This window comes from Harmonia axyridis, chromosome 6 (assembly GCF_914767665.1).
Source record: "Harmonia axyridis chromosome 6, icHarAxyr1.1, whole genome shotgun sequence".
In the NCBI taxonomy this organism is placed as follows: Eukaryota; Metazoa; Arthropoda; class Insecta; order Coleoptera; family Coccinellidae; genus Harmonia; species Harmonia axyridis.
The window spans coordinates 17,300,319-17,310,901 of NC_059506.1; the positions used below are offsets into that span (position 1 = coordinate 17,300,319).

Here is a 10,583-nt window from a genome sequence, read left to right on the forward strand (position 1 = left end):
CTTAATTAAATTGCAAACTGACAAGCAATGAAAACATAAATTACTGATACTTTCGACCAAAAAAATTTTTATAATTTTCGAGCGGTCGTTCCCCGAACAGATCGCTCAATCATCTCGTCACTATGTATGTATTGGTCTAATTTTGAGCCGGGGAAGGTTTCAAACGATAGGGTTCGATCTTTTAAAGTGCTCCAAACTCGGAAACTGTTGATTTTCGGATATCAATAAATATAGTTCAAATGACAGCAAATGAGTCGTACCAACACGTCCTCCAAGGTTCACGTCGAATTTGGAAACACCCCGTATACATATATATTCTCGCCATGAACTCGATACTCAACGGGAATTCCTTGTGTTCTTTCATCTTTTGGCATTGTTTCACAAAAAAAAAAACATCGAAAGATATTGTGAGGTTGAAAAGGTTATCAGATCAGAAACAAAGCTTCATTCTTGAAGAATTCACCTTATGGCGCAAAAACATTTGTTTTTCTTCTTGGAACTGAGAACTCCCTAATTGAAATCAGTGACATGTTAATTTGAATTTCAAATGACGTGAGTTGTTCTGAGATGGATGAAGTAATCACCTTTCATGCAAATTTGCAGTTTTTTTTCTCCTTAATTTCACCCATCAAAAATCTCTCTGTTTTCCAATTGTAGGTAAGTGTGTGCCATTGACACTTATGGTTCCAATTTAACTAATTAACTATATCCATCACGTTCAGTAGCTCAATTCTCTTGAGAATATTTTCAAGGCTGTTGTCAAACAGAGCGGCACATTTCCCACAAAGGTTTGTTATTTCAGTATGATTTATGAATCAATCTAACATACGAAACCTCAAACTCAACATCCTATGGGACTCAAATTGTGCACATTATTTTTGAGTGTTCGTTCTCTGAAAAGATTGCTCTAACTTTTTGTTACGATGACAGTAGGTATTTTGCTAATTCTGAAGTACCGGCCATATACGTTCGAAAACATACCGGTGTGAACCTTAGAACATTAATAAGAGGAACGGCAATCGCCTCGTAATGTAACTGATGCATTTGTTTTGATGCCAACATTCGTCACTCCTTGCCTGACGGGATGCTACATATAGCGGTAGCATAACATAATTTGATAAATTTCGAAATAATCAGTTCATGCTCAAAAATAGTTTACAATGTGATTTATTCATAAAAATTCTTTGGTGTTTCAAAAATGTCAATGTTGTTCTCAGTTTAATGATTTAGTTATTGTGAAGTTATGAGAAAAGGATTCCTGATAAAGCATTCAACAATCAAATCAGGATTATCCATGCCTATGGCTCGCACACATAATCTGTTGGAGAAACTCTGTATCTAAGATATCTAAGAAACATAATTTTTTGACGTTGTCAATATTTCGAAGAAATTACATTTTGATGTTGTCAGTTTTATGAATATATTTTACGAGACAATAGTTATTTGAAGCCTCCTTTGGAATCATATTTGTTTACCATTCTCCATATTAGACGTCTTTGTTCACCGGGTAGGTGTTCTTTGGAGACGAAACATAATCGTCTAGCTCGATTGTGATTGGTGACACTAAACTTCCATCTCCCTTGTATTCGGGATCTAGCACAAATGTTTACTTTCCGTTCCTTCTATCAATATTCTAAGGTGTGAACCTAGCAGACCGTTTCCAGCTGTTTGACTGAACACCAGGGACCGTATTCTCGACAAGTGATCTTTCAAAACGTATACGTTCATTCAGTGTTCAGAGCACTGAAAGAACGTATACGTTTTGAAAGATCACTTGTCGAGAATACGGTCCCAGAACGCGGTCACCAGTGGCCAGGGGCGAATCCAGAGAGGGGGCCATAGGGGCATGGCCCCCCCTCGCGAACCTTATAAATATAAAAATGTATACTGAATTATTGAAAAATATGCGTGGACACTCAGAAGGGTGAAATATTGGATAAAATCTAGAATGGTTTAAGACAAATTGAATGCATATACACAGCATCATTTGCAGCAGTCTGAATGTTGCAAATATTATCCAAAGATACGCTAGTCAGAAAAATAGGAGACTAGATTTTGTTATTAAGTTTTCAATATTTGATCATATGTTTTTATTTATTAGGTGTAGTAAAGAGGAAAACTTTTTTTCCAATAGATGGCTTTAGTTACCTGTATCTCACGTTGTTGCAGGTCCGATCAGGTTGCACCATATGGCGTTAGAAAGATGAGATTTGGCACTACAAACACTTTCCGACAGTTTTGTGATAAGTTGACTCAGTTGGTTTTATGCGCGTCACAAAGACCACTAGCAAAAAGAAAATACGCTATATTTTACAGTGAGAGACGCTGGTCTCAAGAATATGCTAGATGTATGGGTACCACACGCAAAAAACCACATGAACCTAATTTCAATTGAGAATCACTGCTAAATCGCAACAAAATCGGCCCATTTTTGAAACGCTTGGTGACTGGTGATGAAAAGAGGATCATTTACGACAACGTCAAGCAAAAACGGTCGTGGTCGAAACGCGGTGAGCCGTCGGAAAGGGTCAGGAAGGTTTTGCTGTGTGTTTAGTGGGATTGGCAGGGAATTATTCAGGAAGAGCTGCTCCCCTAAGGCACAACTGTTAACTCGGAACCGTAGTTATTGGAAAAAACGGGGCGCATATTCGACCTAAATTGAATCACTCTAACTATGGTTATTGAAGCCTTGTTCTTCATGCAAAAATAATAAGATTTCTTTTTACTAAACTTTATACTTTCTTGCGCCTGGGTTTTCTTATGAAATAAATCTACATATATTTATGAAATATGTGAAATTTTTTTAACTTGTTTTTGGCCTACAAACATTTTTGAAACTGAATATGACATGATCTACTAAAATCCTCTTTCAAAAAAAAAACTAGACCTAGTAGGTACCAACAAAAAATTCCGCTATTCTGCTAACCTATATGAGCCGTGACTTTCTATGCACCCTCCCTCCCCTCAAACATTGCCTGGATCTGCCCCTGCCAGTAGCGCACTGACGAAAGCCAAAATTTATATTGAAATATATTACAACATGCAATAGAGAGTTGATAAAATAGAAGCGAAACAATCAAACCCAATACAGAAAAATTCATTATAAAATTTATTTCTGGTATTTGATGAAGTTTATATTTGTCAATATATATTTGTATATTTCAGAAAGTATTCGTCGAAGCATAACCATATATTGCATGTGAAATCGTTATACCGATGTGATTAACCACAAAAAAAATCAGCGACTCGCGAAAAAATCATGTTCAATTATTAACAACTAATTTAATACTGCTACTACTTTGACCTTCAACTACTACTACTAATTTCCAAAAACCCTTTTCTCTGTTTTTTTTATTCCACTCTTAGTCTGTTTTAATCTCGGTTTTAATTGTCGGCTACTCGTCTTAAAAAGTATCAATTATATTGATTTGAATAGAACTTTCACTTTTCTATCACAATAAGGAATTCATAAGCTCAAGTTAAAAATCTGAACGAATTACTTATCAATTTCTTGGCTGTGAACGCCATCAAGCATTTTTGTACCAGATGAATACATTATTTCTAATTTCACTTTCCGTTAATTTCTTCCGAATACAAAATGGAAAAAAAATGTACTCAAATATTAAATATCAGGAGGGACTTTTGATCAAAAAGGATTTTTTCATCAAATCAATCTTGTTTTCTCAAGAAATATTCTATTATTCAACTTCCTTTCCACGACTCCACATAATTGAAGTGAAAATTTCCAATGCAAATCTTAAAATTATTCGTCTCGTACAAATTTATTAAATAATGCCAATTCAAAATTCATTGAGATTATTCAGAATAACAAACTTATGGCCTTATGTATTTTTTCATATGTAAATATTTATATGTTAATAAGAATAATTTTCGGTCTGGATATACAAAAATTTTTGAGTAACTTACAGTAGGTAACTTAGAAAAAGAAAGTCAATAAAATCAATAGTTTCTGGATAGCGAACTAAAGTTTATTGAGTAGCTTTTACAGTAGAAAATTCAGAAATTACAGATATTTGAGCGAACAACAAGCGCACAAAAGCACGGCAAGTTGAGCAGGGTGTTTCACGTAAGCGGGTCACTGGATTTTGGGGCTTATCCTTCGAGCAAAATTGAAGAGTGACCCATCAATTCGATAGTATTTTTACGGGCTATCCATCCGTTTCGATCGAACCAAGGCATGAAAAGTTATTGAGGAAAAATCGGTTTTCCGAAAAAAAATTTTTTTTTGCAAATTTGAATTCAAAATTAGAAGGTCTATAGATAATTTCTCACCAATTTTTTCTTCATTTGAACTTCCGGTTGTCAAGAAAACGAAATTATTGTTCTGCAAAATATACTTAATAATATTTTTTCATATTTTCTGAATACTCAATCAATTCTGAATCCGATTATGTAAATATAGTGGTAGTTTATTTCAAGCTATTTCATTCAAAATGAACCTGAGGCAATTCTGATTCCATATTCGGAAAATATACCATGTGTCTATGCTTCTATAAATATTTGATTGTCAAATTTTTGAGTTTTCATTCTCGATTATAATAAAAGCTAAAATATAAAGCTTTTAGAGAAGAAGAAGAGAGAGCGATTATCGCTCTCTCTTCTTCTTCTTTAACTCCGATAGTTTTCATTGTCAATTATAATAGAAACCACTATCGTAGTTAAATAAGAAGGAGAGAGAGAGAGCGATTTTAATAAGAGCTTTATAAAAATATAAAGCTTTTATAATAATCGCTCTCTCTCCTTCTTCTTTGAGTTTTCATTCTCGATTATAATAAAAGCTAAAAAGCTTTTATTATAATATAGAAGGAAAACTCAATTCGACAATCAAATATTTATAGAACCACAGACACATGGATATATTTTCCGAATATGAAATCTGAATTTCCTAGGTTTATTCTGAATGGAATTTCTTGAAATAAATATGAAACCCCCATATATTTGCATATTCGGATTCTGAATCAATTAAGCATTCAGAAAATATGGGAAAATATTATGAAATATATTTCGCAAGAAAAAATCTTGTGTTTTCTTGAAAACCGAAAGTTCAAATGGAGAAACAATTGATGAGAAAAAGTCTCATTTTGAAAACCAGTCGATTTTGCCAAAATTTTTTTTTTGGAAAAGCGGTTTTTTCTCAATAACATTCCATGCCTTACTTCGATAGTTTTTCCGATGATATATTTGGATAGCCCGTGAAAAATACTATAATTGTGATGGGTCACTTTCCAATATTGCTCAAGGAATAAGCCACACAATCCAGTAACCCGCTTACGTGAAACACCCTGTACACAAAAATTTATACTTCCCGAATCACTTTATGTCTATTACTTTATCTTAACGATAAGATATTTTGTAGTGGGCACAAGCACCCGGACTACCGACACATTTTCACAAATTCTCTTAATTCGTTTTTAAATGCTTCACTGTGAGTTTTATTTTATTTATAATGAATATCCGCCATGTAAGTACGGAATTAATTTTATATTTTTCATCTATGAGATTTTCGCTCATGCCTGTTTCCATTCAATTTCAGTATATTTAAATATAATGTTTGGCTTTCATTTCTTGAATATTGATTTTCGCATTCTATAACTGGCCTCGGCTGTAGAATAGTGTAGTTATCAAATCAAAAATAAATAAATTTACCCCAAAATTCCAACGGAGAATTTTTTGGTATTTTGAGAATCTATACCCAAAAAGTAAAGTGGCTGATCTAGATAATCACTTATTTTATTCATCACATTTACAGATAGTAAATCTAATTTACAATTTGGGTAGTGCAGAATTATAAAAACAATCAAATAAAATTCACCAGGTTTGCTAGGTATGCTTTCATTAATTAATCTTTTGTTCGATATTTTTATCCATAAAAACGCACTAAATATAGGGAATATGCCTGAACCAGCGTTTCTACAGATTTTCCGATAAATCTACCGATTTTTACGGATAGATCTGCAGATCTATAGATTTGCATTCAAATGTTTCTACAGATTTTGGTGCAACTAGAATAGTTATTTATAATACAAGTGCAGAAGGCATTGATATTCTTCCACGAGTTCAAAATTCAAAAACGAGCCACGAAGTGGCGAGTTTTGGAATGAACGAGTGGTAGAATGAGCCTTCTGTACGAGTATTATACATTATTTTCTCTAATTCATTGCATTTTTATTGAAATTAATGAAACATTTCCATAAATATCATTTAGTGATTTTTGCATTGAAAAATGTTGGTTGGCAGAACTGATTTCTTTAAGGCAAATTGATGAATTGACAGATAAAGCCGTGGCGGAAAGTTCGGAGTGCCAACATAGAATAATAAAATATAACCATGAAAACTGTGCGTTTCTGATTTATTCTCGCACGATTTTATTCTACAAGATGTGGAAGAATGAACGGAATAACCACAGAATTAGAGAATAGTTATTTATAATACAAGTGCAGAAGGCATTGATATTCTTCCAAGAGTTCAAAATTCAAAACGAGCCACGAAGTGGCGAGTTTTGGAATGAACGAGTGGTAGAATGAGCCTTCTGTACGAGTATTATACATTATTTTCTCTAATTCATTGCATTTTTATTGAAATTAATGAAACATTTCCATAAATATAATTTAGTGATTTTTGCATTGAAAAATGTTGGTTGGCAGAACTGATTTCTTTAAGGCAAATTGATGAATTGACAGATAAAGCCGTGGCGGAAAGTTCGGAGTGCCAACATAGAATAATAAAATATAACCATGAAAACTGTGCGTTTCTGATTTATTCTCGCACGATTTTATTCTACAAGATGTGGAAGAATGAACGGAATAACCACAGAATTAGAGAATAGTTATTTATAATACAAGTGCAGAAGGCATTGATATTCTTCCACGAGTTCAAAATTCAAAAACGAGCCACGAAGTGGCGAGTTTTGGAATGAACGAGTGGTAGAATGAGCCTTCTGTACGAGTATTGTACATTATTTTCTCTAATTCATTGCATTTTTATTGAAATTAATGAAATATTTTCATAAATATATTTTATATATTTTAGTGATTTTTGAATTGAAAAATGTTGGTTGGCAGAACTGATTTCTTTAAGGCAAATTAATGAATTGACAGATAAAACCGTGGCGGAAAGTTCGGAGTACCAACATAGAATAATAAAATGTAACCATGAAAACTGTGCGTTTCTGATATATTCTCGCACGATTTTGTTCTACAAGATGTGGAAGAATGAACGGAATAACCACAGAATTAGAGAAAAAATCTTATTACATTGTCTTGAACGACAGAACAACCTGTTTTTGATATTTAAATTTCAATGACTATGAATGAATCCAATCAATGAAGTGTTCTCTGCATTGTATCTTCTATGACACATAGGAAATATATCTTCTTCCTGTTATGACTTCAGTTTCATAACAGAATATTGCACAAATGTCAACTGACATTTAGCAATGACTGTAAAATGGCTGATAAACATCAAATACGACCGGTCCGATTGTGAAAAAGAGGACAGAGTTGGATCCAAATATTGAATTCATGTTGCAGAGTTCTGCATATTTTAAGAATAGGTCCACAATTTGTTAAACCATCAATCTTTACTTATTTGAGCAGTAACCCCCATGCTACGTTATCGAATAATTAATGAATCAATGAAAAAATAACAATAACAGGGCCAGAACCAATTGTTCATCAATATGTCATCATAGACTCACAATAAATAGGAGATTATATCCATAAAGACTATCAGTTTCTATTCAATTCCAGCATTAACCTTATAGTATATCAATTGCATTGTATAGAGTACGTTTAATGGTATCATTTTCACCAATGAGTAAACCTTTTGAGTGATTTTATACAATTTGTGTTGGTCTTGGTCAAACAGAACTGAATTTATATCATAAATTTGTGAATGATATAATTAAATAGACCGGTATTGTTGAGGGATTCAAATTTAATGGTTTCTAATTGAACATATTCGGAGAAGCATTATGTTTTTGGTGAATTAATAATTTATGTATGAATCGGAAAATGAATAGCTACTGTTTAGTAAGATAAATAATACAATAAATACCATACGAATATTTTTTAAGCCAAGACTGCAAAGGCAAAATGAAATAAATCCGCGAATATAACCCACTTAATATTGTTGGAAAAAGTTGATAAAGCCTTTTATTATAATTGCTTTTTACCTCACCATGTATTGTACTGTATATTACTGACAAGAAGGACCTATCTAAGTGAACAAATTTAAAATGTAATACCCATCCATTCCCAAAATTGTTCAAATGATACAATCATGCTCAAAAGTATCATCATCACATTGAAATTCAATAGATAGGTACCTACCTAATCTATTAATGTTATAGATGTCAATTTTTTTTTTCTATTTCACCACAGTAATTTTTATAAATATGTTCTCATCTCGAATATCCTATCCTAGATCTCTGCGAGACCTCACAGAGGCTTTAAGCTTGTTTAAGTTAAAAAAAAAGGTTATGATCTTTGTCAATGTATCCTATCGCCACATTAGACCCAGCACTGAATATTTTTCTACCCAACAGTAAATGATAGGAAAATCCCTCGTAACCAGAAAATTTCTTCTACTTCATTCCCGAATTCCGATTTAAGGGCACTAGCACCTAACCGCTGGACCAATCGACCGTAAACATCAATTTCCAAAACAAAACATTAATGGAAAAATTAAATAACCAATTCCTAAACGATTTTTTCGACAACACTATAGATTCGTATATTGTTATATAGAGAAAAAATATTTTCGGTACTTAGGTACTACAAAAGGGTGACCCAAAATAGGCAACCTTGCAATAATAATGATAACACTAAGTTTGAAATGATCATAGTAGTCTGAAAATTTTGTAATTCGTATAGTATTGAATGAAAAAAATTGGGTAATGATATACCTTATTAATTGTCCATCTTCAAAAACACAGATTGGACGCATCTGTCACAAGACGGATTCGAATATAAACGTTCTTATTATTCAACCTTTGAGAAAAAAATTAAATGACAAAGAACACAATAAAAAAGCTTACATAGAATACAATAAAAATTACGAACTGGCTAAAAGGCTTAGAAGAGACAGGAACAATCATTGAAAATTAGTGCATAAATAAGGATTTAAAAACATATAATAATCAAAAACGTTTTAGGTATTAGATTCCGAAGTTTTTTTGGATTTAGGAATTCACGAATTCTCACCAAAATTGACAACTTTTCAAATTAAAATCGAGTCCTTCAGATCCAAATGACCTAATATACATCATTACCTCACTTCAAAATTTACAAGAATATTTATTGGTGAAAATATATATTGCATAGGTATTTGAGCATAATACCTCGACTTTTATGTTCTACTGGTAAGACGAAATGGCAATATGTTTTCAAAATCAAATCATATTGAAATTTTTAAAGTAATACAAATTCCAGACGAGCAAAAATTGTACATGAAAATATCAAACAACAGACCGACTCACCTTACAAATAACTAACACTGTCCAAGAAAACACAATCAATGTTTTAAATGAAATCATTTTTCCGATAAATAAATATCTGCTACGCTTTAAAAATCTTGTTTTCAACCAGACAATTCATTTGATTCACACGTAAGAAAATAGGAGATATGTTGGGGTTTCCCAATTATTTCTGAGAAGAGCTACGAATGCTATGACTGTCATCCCATACACTACACTATTTTATCACCTTACACTTTACAAAATATCATCAAGTATGTTTATTGCCCTTCCTAAGGTGCATAATTGTAGGAATTGGAAAACTAACAAATGTAATGTCAGTTCTATTTAAACTGAGAGCGACTGCGTCGAAGAAGTCAGCTGCTGTCATAACAGAAAGATCGATTAGTAGTTCAAAGTTATCAATGATGTACACAGAAAACTATTATAATGTGATATTATGCCGACGATTGATTGATGAAGTGGAGCTTAGGAAAGTAATATCTGATTTGATAGAAAATGTCTACAGTCCATTCAGGAATTATTGACATCGAAGTAGGCCATGAACGTCTAGTCGCGGCTTTATTTCTGGTTACAAAAATATCACTAAAAATTGCTATGGTTCATCATAGAAATAACCAGTTTAAATTATTTTCATAATTTTTGTATCCGAAAGATCCTGAATTTTCGAAATTACGATTATTACGAAGGGACGCATACAGTCATGATTCCATAAATTAAAATTCAGATTATATAACGTAAAAATATAGTTGCAAACCATTATACAGGGGAAAAGAAGTATAGGAAGAAGACGCATCTCCTGGTTGAACAACCTAAGGCAGTGGTACAACAGTAGCTCTGTTGAATTGTTCAGATCCGCAACTTCAAGGGTAAAAATCGCCCTGATGATAGCAAACCTTCTTAAAGGAGACGGCACATAAAGAAGAAGAAAAATATAGTGAAATGCTATATCATTTCAAGGAAATCCAATGAAGAGATATCTATTCATTTAAGAGTCGCCCATGAAAGATCCCATTGAAGATCATTAAAATATGCATATTCCTTTTCACCAAAGGCTCTTCAAAAATTGTTGCATTACTGATGGACA

General features: G+C 32.7%; 1 protein-coding gene across 4 annotated transcripts in view; it reads right to left on the reverse strand.

Moving 5' to 3' along the window:
• LOC123682885 (NPC intracellular cholesterol transporter 1 homolog 1b) overlaps positions 1-9,982 on the reverse strand; it is an 87,811-nt gene extending 77,829 nt beyond the window's left edge. For 3 of the 4 annotated variants that reach the window (XM_045621688.1, XM_045621689.1, XM_045621690.1), the window contains exon 1: positions 9,500-9,982. In XM_045621688.1, coding sequence (XP_045477644.1) covers positions 9,500-9,556 — 57 coding nt within the window. In that variant the 5' untranslated portion in view covers positions 9,557-9,982. The remainder of the gene's footprint in view (positions 1-9,499) is intronic. The other variant, XM_045621691.1, reaches the window with a different exon arrangement.
• Positions 9,983-10,583: the final 601 nt, after the last annotated feature.